This window comes from Leuciscus leuciscus (genome assembly GCF_965113295.1).
Source record: "Leuciscus leuciscus genome assembly, chromosome: 13".
Taxonomy (NCBI): domain Eukaryota; kingdom Metazoa; phylum Chordata; class Actinopteri; order Cypriniformes; family Leuciscidae; genus Leuciscus; species Leuciscus leuciscus.
Window position 1 is genome coordinate 16,721,598 of NC_138737.1, and position 17,790 is coordinate 16,739,387.

Sequence of the window (17,790 nt, forward strand, 5' to 3'; positions counted from 1 at the left end):
TGACGCTACACGTTAACATGCACCACAGGCAAAGCCTCTAGACAGATAAACTCTGCGGATGTCATTGCTGATATTTGCTAAGGCATTTTTTTTGCAAGAGAAGTAAATATCGCAGCGCTTATGCATAAAGTCATTTTGGCATGAATAGTGGTTCTCATCTGGTTTTGCTTCAGGACCCAGATTTACACATTGGACAAGTGACAACCCGAAAAAGTACTACATTTTGTTTGTATAAACAAAATAAATCCTTTATTTCAAGGAAATAAAGAAAGTTGAAGCTTGTTATTATACAGAGGCTTTTTTCTCCTTGATTTGCTATTACAGTCTCACAGGAAGATTCCAGTCAATCCCTTGCATCATGCCTCAACCTGCTGCCCTCACCCCTGGAGGCCTCCACCGACCGGACCCCTGGAAGAGAGCCCAGGGAGCCCCCACTCAGGTACCGTTTCCTTACTGGAGCTTCACTGCGAACCTTTCAATTTCACAGACACACTGTGTGAACATGAATGCTTCGAAAGGGGGGATAATGTAACATGCCCACTTTAATGACTCTGTAATGGGGTTTACCTTGTTGCAAACCACACAATGATCGTTCAATTGCTTCATAAACTGAATAGAATTGCAGAGCTCTACAATAATGATTTTTCTGCTGGCCCAGTCAGATTTGTAGTTCAGATTGTTACTTACCTGTCAAAGTCTCTTAATCTTTCCAAGGCTGCATTTATTTGAGTTTTTTTTTAGCAGCCATTACTCCAGTCTTCAGTGTTCCTTTAAAAATAATTCTAATATGCTGATTTGCAGCACAAGTAACATGTTTCTTATTATTATCAGTAATGAAAAATAGAAACCATGATAGAACAGGGTTTCTCAAATCTGGCCCTGAAGGGCTGCTTCGGGGGACTAAAGGCCAAAATGAAAAAAAAAAAGAAATGTAAAAAGAATAAATTAAATGACCTAGTCAAACAGCAAAATAAAGTACAGTTGGCTTAGCTAACTCCCTATAAAAAAAAACTAAGCACAAACAAGTTCACCCAAAGAAAGCTGCAGGGCAGGAGAAAGATTCAGGAGCTCACAACCACAATCACAACCAGAAATGAGCTCTCCATCGAGTGCCAGCTGCATTCTTATAAAGACCACGTCTCGACTGAACAGCCAATGACGGTTGTGCACCCCATCATCTGACAACCTATCGGAAGTCAAAGACAGAACAAGAAAGAAAAGGGAGAGAGAGAAAAAACAGCTCAACAACACAAATACAAGTAACGCAGGTCGTAACACTGGTTTAGAGCATGAAGCAGCTTTTATTTCTTTTGATAAATGTAATGTGTCTTCCTGAAAAAGAAAAAGAAACCCTTTTAAATATATTATGTATGTGTCAGTAAACAAACTAAGTTGCTTTTTCTTATTTAGTGTTATTTTACATTTATAAGCTATTTAATATTAAACAAATATTTAGTATTTAACTATTTAATTAAGTTGTAGTAAGCTGCATTGCAGTAAGCTGAAAATGATATGCACTGTCGCAAAAGGGCAAGTGACAGATCCGAATATCTCTCAGCTTTGGCCTGAACTGTTGGGACGTTCTTATCGTTAATCCCTCAAATTAATAGACTTGATGTGGTCATAAAATAACAGAAAACAATTAGTCAGCACTGCAGTGTAGAGACATTATTAAATTCATATTTTCTAAGTCAGCTCTTTTATAGAAAACATTTAGTACTTTTTATGTTTAGCCTGTACAGGGACATGGAGTTAAACCAAAAATGAACATGTCATTCTTTACTCACCTTAATGTCGTTCCAAACCTCTGACTGTTTCTTCTGTGAAACACAAAAGATGAAATGTTGAAACTGTTGAAACATGATGAAAATGTTTTAGTGTTTTCACTAAAACACTTTCAAAATATGTTTGACAGGAGAAAGTGTGTAAAAAAAAAGTTGCTGCTTTAAATTAAGTACAATCAACTTGGATGTTTAAGTCATTGCAACTTAAATTGCATTAAACTGACAAAGAAATTGCTTAACTTATTTTGATGAGTTAAAGCAATGTAAAAACATATGCTGCTGTCATAACGTATTGATCATATAATTTTAGTGTACAACACTAAACACGTCTGTGCTTCTATTTATTAGATATGTTACAGATATTTCTAAGGAAATGCAATAATGTTTATAAATAACTGATATTTCACAGAAGAGAAAGCCAGAAATCTTGCCTGAAAGTGTGAACAGAAACTTGAACATTTACAGTATTTACAGAATCTTTGACATCTTTTGCCATAATGTAAATCGTAATGAATGATATATTGATGGAAAGAAGTTTTCGTTTACAGTTGTGATTTGCACCCTTTCTGTATGTGTGCTAAGTCTATTGTGCAATTCTGAGTATTTTGATTTTAGAGCATCACTACTGATTTGTGGGATTGTCCTACTATGTTAAACAGAAGCACAGCTTTAGTCCGATTTGATGCATTTTGATCAAATTAATTCACAGAGTACCAAGTGAACTACAGCGTTCGCTAACTAGCATGCCAAGTGTTGTGCCAAACACAAGAAATAAAATCATTATGTCGATGTGAGATTAAACTAATTTATACAGTCAGGTTCTCGGCGGATGTTAGTCCTACTTCCTCCACTGTTTTGCATCTTGTTCCCTAAACTATCAAACTTTCTCTGATCCATTGACAAGGGTATTGACTGCACCGACAGTTTGTTTGATTTGATAACGTTCTCTCAAACTCTGTCTACTCTGACTGGCAGTTTCATCCTTGTGCGTAATGACAGCAGAGTCATTTCAAAACTGGATGAATCCCATGTGGACACAGAGCAAATTATATTAGCATGGAAATTAGCCTAGAAAATTGAATACATTTCCTGACCTTATAATTATTTGTACAGTTTTTAGAGCATGCCCCAAAATAGAGTGGAGTTTTTGAAATGATTACAGAATATACTCGAACCACTACATGTCAACTACTTGTAATAAGTTCTGTATTTGTTTTCTAAGTAGATTTCATTTTTTAAATGCAACACTGCAGTGCCAAATATTACCCTATATTGCTGAAAGCTTATGAAAAGTACTTTTCCAGACCTACACTTTTATATGACATTTTATAGTGTATTTGAGCTACCGTATGCCACATAAAAGGCATGCTGCTTCTAGAAAACATATTTTCGCCTTGTCAGCAGGTGGTGATTGAATGACCTTGTCTTGATATCTTTGACACAGTTTTGAATGAGATTTCTTACTGAGTAGCACTGCAAACCAGTTTTATTTTGGTTTATGTTGTATCTGAGGAAGTCCTGTATTTTTTTCTGAATTTATGGCACCCCAGGACTGTTCTGTTCTCATCATGTTAAAGATCTCACAATTTGTGCTATGATTGTCCGACCTTGTTTTTCTTTTTCATCGTCAGCCTTGCTGTTTTTTTTTTATGCTGTGCTAACTAATTTCATTAGTTCTTATTTGTGACTTAACATGGTATATTAACAGCATTTAAATTGATTGTTCAACCAAAAAAAAAAAAATTCTGTATATATTTACTTACCCTCATGCCATTTTAAATGTATAACCCTGTTGTTATAAAGTTTTTCCCCCCATAAACAACAGTTCATAGTGTTAAAAAAAACACCATGACACAATGATAAAAGTAGTCCATATGACTTGTACATGATATTTTGAGTTTTCTGAAGCTGTATGAGTTTTTCTCTCACAAAGTTATTTATTGGAAAACTTCCCCACAACTTTGTATTGTGTTTGGAATGAGATGTGAGAGACAGTTTAAAAGTGAGACTTTTTGAAAGAAATTAATACTTTAAGCAAGGATGTTTTCTATTGATCAAAAGAGATTATTCTTTTTTTAAATTTATGAATGTCTCTATTTCAAATAAATGCATCGTTTTTAATGTTCTCTCATCAAAGAATCCTGAAAAAAATTCACCACATGGTTTCCACAAAAATATTATGCAGCACAGCTGTTTTCAACATTCATAATAAAAATAAATGTTTCCTGAGCACCAAATCAGCATATTAGAAAGAATTCTTTAGGATCATGTGACAAGACTGGAGTCATGATGCTGAAAAATCAGCTTTGTTATTACAGGAATAAAATATTTTAAAATAAATTCCAAATAAAAAAAACACGTTTATTTTAAAATAATAATATTTCGATTACTGAATGTTTGATCAAATAAATGCAGAGGCTTTCAAAAACAAAACAAATCCTAAACTTTTAAATGGTAGTGTATTTGGATTTCATATTTGGCTATGACACACATCTGAACGTGTGAATAATGAGTTAAAATTCAATCAGTTCCTCGCACAAAGCTATGATATGGCTTCTGAAGAGTATAGAGCACCAGTCATGGTTTTTTCTTTTATTTAGTGGAGCTCTGCCAGCCATAATTGCCATGAACTATTGTTGTATGGAAAAATAATGTATTCCATAAAAGCAGCATACTGCTTTGGAACAACATGAGTGATAGTAAAAGATCACAAAACTTTCATTTTTGGGTGAACAATCCTTTTTTGTTTTCTCTCTCTTGATCTTAGCATCTAATAATTCACCCAGCCTTGAAAATAATGAAATTCAAAAGAAGTAAAGTAGTTGGCTTTTTCTCATATTTGTCAAATTCATCATTCAGGGTTCTTGAAAGATGCATTGGACTGCAGTATAGTGTCATTATGGTGGGGAGGTGTCAGCTAGTATAGATGTCTTTAATGGACAGTGGCTCGGAGGCCTGTTTTCTGCTGTGAGGATGCACTGTTTGATGGGCTATAATCCTACACCCTGACTAAGTGACAAGATATATTATCCCAAGGCGAAATCTGGGCTGTTGGTGTGGAAAACGCATCAACCGTCAGCTAGACTGATGCACGGCAGCTCGTGTTATGTTTTTCTCGCTCAGCGACGCGGCGCTAGCCCATTTTACAGCTCTGAAGAGAGGCAGAAGGAAGTGTTTTGCTCTGTGAAGAGAGGCAGAAAAATGAAGCTATAGGAAGAGCTGAAGGAAGAGCTCAGTTCATCTTAACAGTTCTGCCATAGACTGGTGCAAAGGTTTATGATGAGTTTTCTCTTATATAGCTTTCACACAGAGAGTGTCACAGTTTAAAATAAAGGAAACCCAAATCAAACTCAATTTATTTTTCTTCCATTTTGTGTGGAACAAAATTACCAAGTCTTTATTGCAGTTCGATCTGATTTAGTCAAACTATCAGCAATGTCATCTGAGGAAGATAGAAATCGAATTGTTCATGAGACCTATTTAGTTTCCTTTTACACTTTCTCTAAATCATATTTTGGTCATCTTTTCTTTAAAGGTCCGCTCAGTAATTTTTTCCTCATTAAAAGTTTCACACGTAAAGAAATTAATAACTTTTTTTGAAAAATATGACTGGAAGACTCTAGAAGACTCAGTCAGACCTAGAAAATCTCTTCTAACCTACAAGGTGACCCTTCTTGGTGGCCGCCATGAACAGGCATGTTTCAAATAGAATATGCCTACTAATTCGTCCCCAAAAGAATATAACAGAATAGGTTTGTAATAATAGGTTAGAATAGCAGTTTTTGATTAATAAGTGCTCAGTGAACTAAACAATCATTGCAGTTGTTTGCAATTATTTTTTTTTTTTCACACACACACACACACACACACACACACACACACACACACACACACACACACACACACACACACACACACACACACACACACACACACACACACACACACACACACACACACACACACACACACACACACACACACACACACACACACACACACACACACACACACACACACAAATCCATTTGAGGTGTGACAATGTGTAGTTCATGTTGTGGATCTAAATGTGAACATCTCTTCATTTAAGTTTAAGTCATTTAAATCACAGATTTTATTTTACTCATGAATTTAAACCATATTTCTTAACTCAGAACTCATGAATTAGAGAACATGCAAATTCTTTACCAGGTTTAGGACTAAACTGAACAGATCTAAACAAACATACTACTGCTACCTGTACTACTGCTAATAATATCATTTTATATAATGATTTGTCGTCATAAATGCATTTATTTAAATGGTTACATTTTTATAATTATTAAATTGTAATTTAAATTGTAATTGTGCTGAGTGCACCTTTAGCCCAGAGAGAGAACGCACAAACACGGAGATTCAAAACTCAGGACCAGCTGGGCTCTCGCTCCCTCTCTCTTCCTTGTGTCCTTCAGGAGCAGGTTTGCTTCAGCAGGGGGCAGAATCCTCAGCTCTCCGCAAGCTGTGGTCTTCCACAACAGAAGGCAGCATGTCTGGCCTTGTGCTACTTTCCCCAGTCTCCTTACCCAAGTCTGTCAAGGTGATTCGAATAAAGAGCGAGAGGGGACGTTCAAGAAAACTCAGGTGTGACTAAAGGTGCGAGAGACTTTTAGTTTGAGCATTACTAATTACTGTGAACCAGTCAGATGTGGGGATTTTTTTTTTTCTGAAACGTGGAGTTGGGGGTGTGATTTATTCTTAACCTTTGATCACGCTCTCGGTTGTGGCGTCATGTCGATTTCTCCGTAGTCAGCATGTGTGTGTGAGATCTGGCTCGGGAAAAGTCTCCAGGGAATCTGGCTGAGTCACAGCGGCAGAATCCATTGTCACATGTAGCAAGGAAGCTTGTGACATCACTGATTGGACACAGTCTTTGTGAGGCTGACCGCCTCCTCGACTGATGTGCATCCACAAGCCATGCAATGTTGAAACACAAGTTGTTCTTAGACATAAATGGTGAATAAATTATTTTGAAGTCTTTGACGTGTTGTCTATAATTGTCCTCTACACCAAGTTACTCTCTAATAGAAAATTAAAAGTCATTACCTAAAGGAGAAAGCTTTGAGCTATTAATATATTTTTAAGAGGAGAAACAAAGATTTAATGTTAAATGTCCATGGAATTTGTCCATTTTTAAATTAACCCCGTATGTGTAACACTTGTGACACATTACCCCTTCAAACGCATACATATTTGATCAACCAGAAACATTGCTTTAATGTCGAAAAACCGCCCACAACCACTACTGCATCCTCTCTGACATCATAGCATAATTCCATGCTAGAAATAAATAAACCACAATTAAGCCACAAGGGACGTCACATAATGAGCAGAATCAACACATTTAAGCTTTTGAGATGTTTGGGGTTGAAAAGTTCAGAATCAACAAACAAAGATGATGTCATTGCTGAGGTTGCTGATCCTGGCCTGAAGCTAGTCGTCGTAATAAAAATGAGTCAAAGTGCAAAAATGAGTTTGAGGGAGATGGTTGATGGCAGTGTGAAAACGGTTGACTTTTACTAATGCTGCCAGAAATCCTTGCATTCATATGACTTGAGCAATTTGTTGCAGTCTGTTGTGTTAGTCAAATCATTTTGCTTAGATAAACAAAATGGCCAGCGGCATAAAGAAATGAGCATAGGAAGAGTGGTCACTAAATATGCAATGCTAGTAGTCAACCAATGCAGGATGTCCTTAATGACCGATACCAAAATAATATTTAGAGAGCAGGATATGATGCTTGCTTGTTTGCTTTATTTGTTATGAGTAATCTTTAAAAAGTTGTTTGCACATTGTGGTCAGTGAGTGAGTACTTTAAGAAATGAATACCTTTATTCAGCTTTATAAGGATGCTTTATGTTGATCAAAACGATATTGTACTATACTGTTACAATGATATAAAATGACTCGTACTGTGATGTACGATTATGGTCATACCGTCAAAATCAGTATGTGTGTGATTCCCCAGTGTGAAAATTAGTCTTTGACTGGCAGGAAGGATCATGCAAATTCATTTAATACCACTTTTCACTCTCTGTTTCTCTCTCATTCATGCTCTCAATCAAACATGAATGCATCTTGTAGACTCAATTTATACAGCAGTCACTCTCTGTATCAACAGAAAAAAGGCAACAGTTTTTGGATCCGTTTTTGGAACTGTTTAGCAAAAGCAGTGAGCATTTCTCTGATCGGAACACTGCTCCTAGAGCCAAGCATTAATATCACTCGTTAAATTTCCAACACGTGTATGCAACTCTGAACATGGGCGGGATTCTGCTCCTCTAGTGCAAAGTTAATATGTGATTAAAAGAACAAAGGGCCAGTCTTGCCTAATGCTAATGAGGATGCTAATGGGCTACTGAGAAAACGGTGCTAATAGATGTAATACAGAACATCGACTCACCTGAGGGAGTCTTTTACATCTGACAGATGCCAGTAAAGAACTCCAGTGCTCTGCCTCTCAACACATACAGCCTCTAAATGAGAGCTCATGCAGGGAGGATGTCATCCTGCTAAGCAGAGGTCATATGCATAAAAGAACAAACTAGGTGACAGTGATTCAGTGGCATAATCAGATCATGGCCAGAAATGAGGTGATAATGGATATTATGTAGTGAGGCGATGCAGGTGACTTAATGATTCGAGTGGAATATGTAGGTGTTACTCTGAGTGTAAATGTTCAGCATAATGAAAGCATAATGAAAACACCCTGAGGTCAGCAGCTTTTATGTACATCTTGGGACAAAGTGTTATCTTTAGGCTTTGTTCCAAAACTTAGTGAGCTTCCTACGTAGGCAGCAATTTTAAGACATTGTAGGCTCTATTATTATAAATTAACAAAGGTCGTCCACTTGTAAATAGATGATTGGAAGTAATCATAACACTAAATATGGTAGATGTACTCCTGCCTTATTATATATGAGCTAATTATATTTTCATAGATGTGGCAACACTCAATAGGGGGGCTGTAGGATTGGAATTACTGACTAAAGGTCAAAAGAATTTTATTCCTAATTTTAAATGTTTTGTAATATAATTTGAACTAACATAAACAAACAGGCATGTCTAAATTGGGCTAAACTTGTATGACTAGAAATAGCTGTGAAAGATATGATACATTTTTCAGGATTCTTTTATGAATAGAAAGTTCAAAGGAACAGCTTATATATATTTTTTACATTATACATATATTTACTCTTGATCAATATAATGCATGCTTGCTGAATAAAAGTAAATAAAATAAAATAAAATTTTTAACAACAGTGCACTTGTAATCAAATCTATACATGCGTAACAAACATTTCAATGTAGTTAAAAGTGGACTGTTTTACCTTACATTTGTGTATGCTATGTAATTTTATGTGTACTTGACTATTGTGTTTGTACTTTGACTACATGTTAACGCCAAACTATTGAAATCAATTCGAGTCTGAGCATATCTATTTGAATGACAAACTGCTTGCATATAACTGCTTCAAATCAATCACAAGGCTCAATTTCTGTTAGCATGTTCATCGGCTAAGTGTTGTCACAGTGTGACCTTCACCTCACATCTTTAGATTACTCTAGTTATTGTAGCCAAACACAATGGCTGTTAAACTGAATCATAGAGGCCCTGACATCAAAAATGTTGATTAATGATTGAATCTATATAATTGTCTGATACATACAGTAGCTTCTGTCAAGTAAATAACATCCCCTTTCAGACAGAACAATAACACTGACAGTTCTGCTTATAAGAGGCAGCATTTGACACCAGGCCTGTGTTTGTAATGTGGCTGGAAATTGCTTGAAAGTGGCAAAATTGAGTGGTTTTTTTTTGTTGTTTTTTTGGAAAACATTTGAGAATGGTGTTGAATGTCTCGGGCGTCCAAGCTAAAGGAAATCTAGAGTTGTTAAGGCACAATATACAATCACTCCTGCAGTGCTCACTCTGATTTCCTTTTTTTAAAGAAATAAAGTGTGTTTTCATACTTCTGCTTTTGTAATTCGATTTCCATACCATGCTTTGACAAATTCGTCCGTTGACTTGTGTCACAGTAAAAGACAAAATCAGAGGAATCTGTTAGGTGGCGTAGTCAGTTCTCACAGGCAAAAACAAAGAATGAAGCTTGCTTTTGCTGCTGGCTTTCTGTGCAGACACTGAGTTATACATGCTCTAATATTTTAATGTGTGTTGAATGAGCACATCCTCTCCTATGCCATGTCTCAGCGTGAGGATCATGAATAAGTCAGGATTCTGTCTGCTTTCTGAGGCATTTAGCAACACAAGCCATTTATGAAATCTTTCGTAAATTCACTTAAGCAGAATGTGTACTTCAGCATGGATAGTATGTTTTTACCAGTCGATGCTATGGATTGAGGAAAAAGATAACATTCCCATTTTTCTGGGAGGATGTTTTAAAAGGTGATATTAATTGACAAGCGTGAGATGGAAAGCTTGTAACCTGCCATGGAGTAGCAAAGTGAAATTTCACTTTCTTCTTGCTGCTCCAAGGACACTCACCACAAAGGCCCTGAAATAAACTGCGTGGTAATGAAAAACGACAACAAAAGTGTCAGTTGTTTGTCTGGAAGACTCACTGTGTTTACGGACTCTGTCGACTCTCCTGTTGGAGGGGTTCCAGGGAAGCGATGCTTAATTCTAATCGAAAACTCTGAGGTTCCTTTTGATCTTCTGTTATTGCTGTACTTTTAAAAAGCATAGATACTTAATTATTTCTGACGCACTTGAAATAAATTCGATCCTAAGCCCAGAAATGTATAAAGACAAGTCTGGAGCTGAATCAAAGTGTCGAAATTAACAAGAGGTCTCCAAGAGTGTTTTGTGTTGAACTCTCAATAAGAGATCTGGATTCTATTGGTCCAAATACTATGTGCTTCCTTTGAAGATTTATTTTATTTATATATATATATATATATATATATAGTATTGATCAATTGTGGGCTTTTGTTCTTTCAAAAATGAAGAGAGAATGAAAGAGATTTTGTCTTGAAAAAAGATATTGCATTACCCATGGGTGGGAAGTCTTTTATTTTGTGTACATCATCCTTGGAAAAGACATGGCTTATCGTCCTTAAACAGTCAAATACATTCAAAATTATGTCAAAATGTCTGTCCTGCCTAAGTATTCAGATAAATACAGTCAGTTTTGGAACGTAAATAGTTTAGAGAAAACGCATGTTGTGTAACAGTATATTGTATCTGTTCATAAGCATTTAAAGTGACAGCAGCCTAATATTCCTACTGCTGTCTGTCATGTTAATCAAAGAACAAAAGACAAAGAGAAAATCACTTGCTGCTCTTGACTGAAAATTTTAATTGTAAGCATTTATCTGTATTTAATTTTTATTATGAAAATGATCTAGTGTTATGTTACATTTCATTACTTTCATTTCTGTAGTATTCTTTTACCCGGATATACTGTAAAAACCCACCTGAAAAACTGTTTATTTAATTTTATTCTATTTGGTTTATTTGTGCTATCGTTTGCAATTTGTTTTTGTTCTTATTTTATTACCAATTGGTTACTTGTCTTTTTATTATTATTATTATTATTTTTTTTTTAAGAAGCTTTAAATAAAGCCTCTCTGTGCTGTGTAAGCTATTACAACAAAATCACCCAAATTATTAAAAAAAATGAGATCACAAATAATCTGTATGGTGGTATATATGTCAGTTTCCCCTATGGTATCGAAATTTGTATCAAATATCAATATTTTTCAAGTTATATCGAATTTGGAAATTCCGGTATCATGACAACACTAGTTCAGTCAAGATCTTAGTAGGTTGGAAAAAATAATATTTTTGAAACCTCTTAACAGTCTAATTGCCTTAGTTTATATATAGATTAGTATCCACTTGGACTTGATGAAGAGGGTATGACTATCTGCTCCATTATCTCTCGAGGGTCTTTTCTCCACTCTGAACCTTTGCCTTTCTGTCTTTTCAAAAAGCACTCCTAATCAAGTTTAATTTGATCCCATTGTCTACATAAATGATTGATCGGTTCATTTGTCCAGAAATCTGGATGCAATCAATAGACTAAACGTTTTTTACATTTGATTCTTTGTTTGAGGTCACATTTATAATTGATATTTTTATTGCATTAAATGCTGATGGATTGCATTTTATGCACATTCATTTGCCAATAAATGTTGGAAATCCATTTTTTCTGTTGATTTTCTTGTACCATTACCCCAAAACTCTGTTTTCTTGCTCACAGAAATTGTTTTCTTATGATCCTTCCAGGGAGCAGCGGCCGATGTCTCTCTGTCTGTCTCGTGATGATGAAACTTTGGCCGGGCTGGAAGCGTTGCCGTTCAGGCTGATGCAGCAGGACTGCACCGCGGTAAAGACTCTTCTGCTGCGGTTACGCAGGACCCTGCAGGAGGTAATGTTCCACACTGACAGTTGATTCATGAAGCTGCTATGGCCTTCATCACGGGTACATTAGAACAGGTAGAATAGCTCTCCGTGCCCTGGTAGTTTCATGCCTCATCATTCAGGGCCAACACCAGGAGGATATCACACTCAAAAGAGCCACATTCAGTCAGTAAGTAGACCTTAGAGTAGAGTAGACACCATACTTGGTGTGACTCAAATGAAAACAAGGCTGTGATGGCTAGAAAACTGTCCCAGTGTCGATTTGTTCAGCCAGTGAAACATTACAGTAAGTAATTCTGTACAGGTCTAGTATCATGTGGTTGCAATTCATTTATTTATATATAAATTATTTTAGTGCCTATATACGTTTTGGGTGCACTTTTTATATTTTTGTAAATTTAATGTTTTTGATAGAATTGTTTTGGTGCCAAATTGGTTACATTCCTATATTTTATTGATATTTATATTTTTAATCGGTATCGGTTTGTGTATTTAATTGTACATGGAAATTTCCCCTTTTTTTAATTTAGGTTATTATTATTATTTAAAAATAAAATAAAAATAAAACACTAATATGAAGCTTTTAAATGTAATCTTGAGCATGATTGGAAATCTTTCGTCTGGGACAGCCTAAAATCATGCAATGTGTACCAGGCATTATCAGGCAATGACTTTGCAGGACACATTTGCGCATGAAGGTACCTGACGAAACTGATTTCAGACAGGCTTCTGAGACAGCATAACGGTTTAATCATTTACAACAAAATATAACAGGCTTTAATAATAACTAAGCAAATATTTAATTTCTACAATTACTTATAATTATACTACAATATCTTATAATTTCTCTCTAGAAATAACATCAAAAGTAGAAACGGTCAAAAACATACATTTACACAGAAACTGACCACCAACAGCAACTTTAAGTTGCGATCTTTATTTTTTTAGCTCAACTGTCTCTGAATGGAACGCACATGACATGGGATATCAAAGGCATCATATACATATCAAATCAAATCAAATCAAATCAAATCATATACATCTATGCTGCCCTAAAAAATCGATCAGATGAAGGTATCTCAGGAGACAGGAAGTGAAGCTAACATTAGATTTGGACGTGGCTTTATGTCTTCCTACCTTGGAGTGCATCCTCCGAAGGCAGCATTTTTCAGCTTTTGGACGCAGCCAGGGTCCCTACGCAGTGTTCACTACTCCCTGCTACTTGTTAACTTGGAACATTAATTAGTGAATTTGCACTACGCCACTACCTGCAACGTCATCACACACAGACTCCAGTAGTGTTTATTAGACAAGTTTGAGGTATGATATAATATACTTCTGTAAATAAATACAATAAACATTACCATACTTCCGTTTAGTATGCAGGTGTAACCTATATAATTAATCCAAGGAACGCCATTGAGAACCACTGATGTATTGGGAAGGATCATATTTATTTGCACATTCACGCAAAGACAAAGCACAACCAAAACAATGTTCTTCCGCAAAATGCATGTGCAGTTTGTTTTTAACCCCTAAAGGGCCAAAAGTTAGACAAAATAGTACATAACTTTAAAACGGTGTCCCTACTCTTTCAGAACAGTGATGAAGTGTTTTAGTTCTGTTGTGGTAGTAATATGCACATTTATTGAATGCTCTTTAAGTAACAACAATAAAAAAAAGCTATTGGTGTAATCCCTTACTGTTAATTGTAGTATATTGCTCTCCCAAATTAATTTATTGACCAGAACACCCGCATTTCTATTCCACCTTCATCCAACTCGTAGCTGCATGAACTCTGTTTTACATTCCCTCAAAATAACAATTACTTTGTGAAGGTCCAGAGAGCAGTGCACAACAGAGGAACATGAATATTGAAGAGGAAGTTCTTTGGCTTCTTTACTGACTCTTCTCATTAACATGCAAATTAGCCATCTTCCTTCAGCTTTTGTAAACTACAGTGTAATAAGAATCACAACGACTTGTACATTTGGTTTTATTAGCTTGACCACAGATTAAGCATAGCCTGTTCTTCCTTTCTTTGTGTGTCTTTTGGTAATTTGATACCTCGTTTCTGACTAATTCAGGGCAGTGCAGTAAGGACTGCTCAAAATGTTCAGAGTTTTTGATTCAGTCAAATGTAAAATAGTAAATGTCAAATTACCATAGATTGTCTGCTCACACTTAGTTCCTATAATAGAAAAGCTCTAGACTGGTTTCAGAACTTGAGTTGAGACTGTCTAACCTCAGACATTTCTGAATTTTACCTAGGCTTGAATCAAATTGCTCTTAAACCTTTGAACATTTATGTACTGTATTGCCTATTGGCATTCAAAACCTGGCCATACATCCTTCGTGGATTAAACTGGCTTTTTTTGTTGTGTTGTTTTAATTATTTTTTTTTGGTGCGTCCTGCCTGGTTCATTTACATAACTATTGCATTTCCCGCCAGCAAAAACAGTTCAGATGTAGCCATGTGCATACATAACCATTTTGATAATTACCTTATATTCAGAGCAGAGATTTTAATATTGAACAGGTTAAATTCTTAAATTATGGTTTTGCATTTTTCAGAAAACAAATTTGGCTCTACTTGTGGTGTTCTGTCGTTTAGTAGTTTTTGTTTGAATGCACTGGAAAGAATCAGCTTTAGTGAAACGTTTGTCTTGCTTTTGCTTTTATACCTTTTCGAATTACCTCAATATGTTTGCAGTTTTCATTACAGTTTTCTTGTCCTCTCCTTGCACTTAAAATGCAGGCGTAGAAAACGCATTAATCAAAAGCAGCACATGCCGGATCAGTTTTGAATCCTTTAGTAATTATGGAGTCTGAAATGCTGCTTAAAATTCATTCATGTTTGCTGTGAAACATTTACCAAAATGACATTGTAATGGTTGTGCTATTGTACCTTGTTTGAAATTTATAGACCCAGTCAAACTACTTTATTATAGTCTCCTCGTTCCCTTTTTTTTTTTTCTGTCAGTGGAGTAGCTGCATGTCATGGTCCCTCTCCACTCCCACCCACAAATATTGCTACGGAGATGCATATTACAGAGAACTGCTACTTTTTTGTGTTTTTGGTTTTGATTTGGCCAATGTTCATCCCCTTTAGCAGTGCAGTGTTATATATATTTTTTAAACTAACCCATAGGGATACACCAAGATTTCGCCCACCGAACATTTGTTTTGTCCGAAAGAGGAAAAATGGCCAAAAAATATATACCGCCACTGTTTGCAATAGCCTTACTGTGCTGTAACATGGTGTGGAATAGCCCTGCTGGGCAAAAGCTGGTAAAATGATGCCTACCTTCTTGTTCACTGATCCTCCACTCTCTGCTATCTGCTCAAATGCTCTGATGATAATAGCTTTGTTGGACTATACATTATTTGGACAATTGGTCAAAAAAATAAATCTGTTAAATCTGGTTCTGTTGTGTAGAACTGAATAAAGAATAATTATATTGATATTTAATATTAATTTATATTATGTTAATATATTAATACATGTTCTGTCCAATTAGTATTGCTTTCAATAAAAGTGTGGTTATTTTATTGGCTTGTATTTTTTAATATATTTTTTTTACTCACTATCATTTAAATTGATTGATTGAATTTAATGAAAAAGTCAAATATTAATACAAAAAAGCTAATTTAAAATAAGAAATAAATAATTATTAAAACCCATTTTCGGTTTCGACCTATATCTATATCTATATCTATATTTATCTATATAGCCACTCTAGAGTAAATATTATTGTTGAATATTAAATTAAATGTTAAATTGAATGGACTGGACTGTGATGCTATTTTCTTCTGGAAACAAACTTTTTTTGCATAATTTTCCATTAAGCTGCTTTGAAACAATCTGTATTGTAAAAAGCGCTATATAAATAAATGTGACTTGACTTTTGGTTTCGACCCAGAATTTTCATTTAGGTGCATCCCTACTTACCCGATATCCTTATTTTCGCTCAATATATATTGTCTGCAGGCCACTCTACTAAAGTGTTCCATGTCTCTGACAGTGTCACAGCTCTCTTTCTCACATATTAATATGGGGGAGAGGCAGCAGTAGTGTGGTTAAGGGGAGAAGAGTTTGAGGCTAGTTCCCATGTTTGGATGATATAATTACATCATACTGTATGTGCGACACTGGCTAATTTCCCATTGAGTTTCTTTAGTAAGTTTTAGAGTAATAACAGTGTGGTTCAATTTGTTTATTTGGGTATCAAGAGCGCAACAATGAAAAACATTTTAAAGCATTTATTGATCTTGATTAATATTCATTTCTACATACGGTATACACATTAACATTTCAAATTGTGTAGATTAACATTATTAAATGTATTATGAATGAACATGAACAAACATGAATAAAAAAAAAAGAATTCAAAAATAGCTAATGAATGGGGTCATGGCAGTTTGTACATGCAATTGGTAAAGTAAATTATATTTTGAAGGCTTTGGCTAACATTTGGATATACTTGTAGTCTTGCCAGTATTATAAAGTTTGTTTTTAAATTTCTGACCAAGTGTAGTAACCTCAGAACCAACTAATTCAGAGTCAGATGAGCAGAATATTATTTACAGTCTGTTTTAATAATTTTCTTTTCATGTACTCATTAAATATTAAGATGTATGATATTTGCCTTTCAGAGCACTGAGACCAGTCCTGCCAGCAGCCTTCACTCTCTACCCATAAGCCCCTGCAGTGAGAAATCACTCCCCTTTAAGGTAATTGTCTGCATTCAGTGTTGTTGGAATATGTTTCTTTTCTATTCATAATGTGGATGAACACATTCTTTGCTGCAGAGGTATCATTGGTGGTTCACACTTTGATTTAAAAGGCTCACTTTAATTTTTTTCTTCCCTGAAGATTTCAAAGCCCGTAGATAAAACATAATGACGGTGCTAAACGACTGCATAGAGACAGAGGTCTCTCCGTTTTATGCTGTTAATTTTCCTACTCCATTGTGCTTCTTCTAAACACTCTCTACTCTTTTCATTCTGGCCTCTCTCTTTGATACAATTTGAGCTACATTTTTCTCCACCATCAATGAATTTTCCCACTATCTTGATGAGATTATTTGATTACATGCGCTGATCTTGTGGAGATGGGCTAGGGCTTTTATTGGTAGAGGTTTTTGATTTTGTTTGAGGAGCTTTTGCTTGGTAGAAGAGGATTTTGTTTTTCATCAGGGCTTTTTTCCCCCCGAATGGCTCAAAAATACTGCGAAGTGGAAATGAGGTCTGTGTCTTTCTCTGTCCTCCTTACTGACCTACATGGAGTGCTAACAGAAGCGGCGGTTGCGGCAGCGAATCACGTGACATTCCGGCTCATCCGTAGCCTAGCGCCACGCAGCGGGAGAGGGAGATGCTTAGAATAGGACGCCATGCATTCTGACATTGTGTTCAACTGACAGGAGAGGGGTGGGACTTGTCCTGATTCATTCCGTTAAAAAAAGGAAAAAAAAATCCCGATTTTAAAAATAAAGCCCTAGCATCCACCTGAGACGGAACCGTGTCACTTTTCGTCCTACTTTGAACAGAAAACTTCTCTCACCAAACATTTGTTATCCCCAC

The 17,790-nt window shown here is 35.7% G+C and overlaps 1 protein-coding gene across 3 annotated transcripts in view; it reads left to right on the forward strand.

The window, feature by feature from the left end:
• The window catches only part of ccser1 (coiled-coil serine-rich protein 1), a 70,121-nt gene that overhangs the window by 14,152 nt on the left and 38,179 nt on the right, over positions 1-17,790 (forward strand). For all 3 annotated transcript variants that reach the window (XM_082188359.1, XM_082188357.1, XM_082188358.1), the window contains 3 exons: positions 325-439; positions 12,073-12,214; positions 16,864-16,941. In XM_082188359.1, coding sequence (XP_082044485.1) covers positions 325-439; positions 12,073-12,214; positions 16,864-16,941 — 335 coding nt within the window. The remainder of the gene's footprint in view (positions 1-324; positions 440-12,072; positions 12,215-16,863; positions 16,942-17,790) is intronic.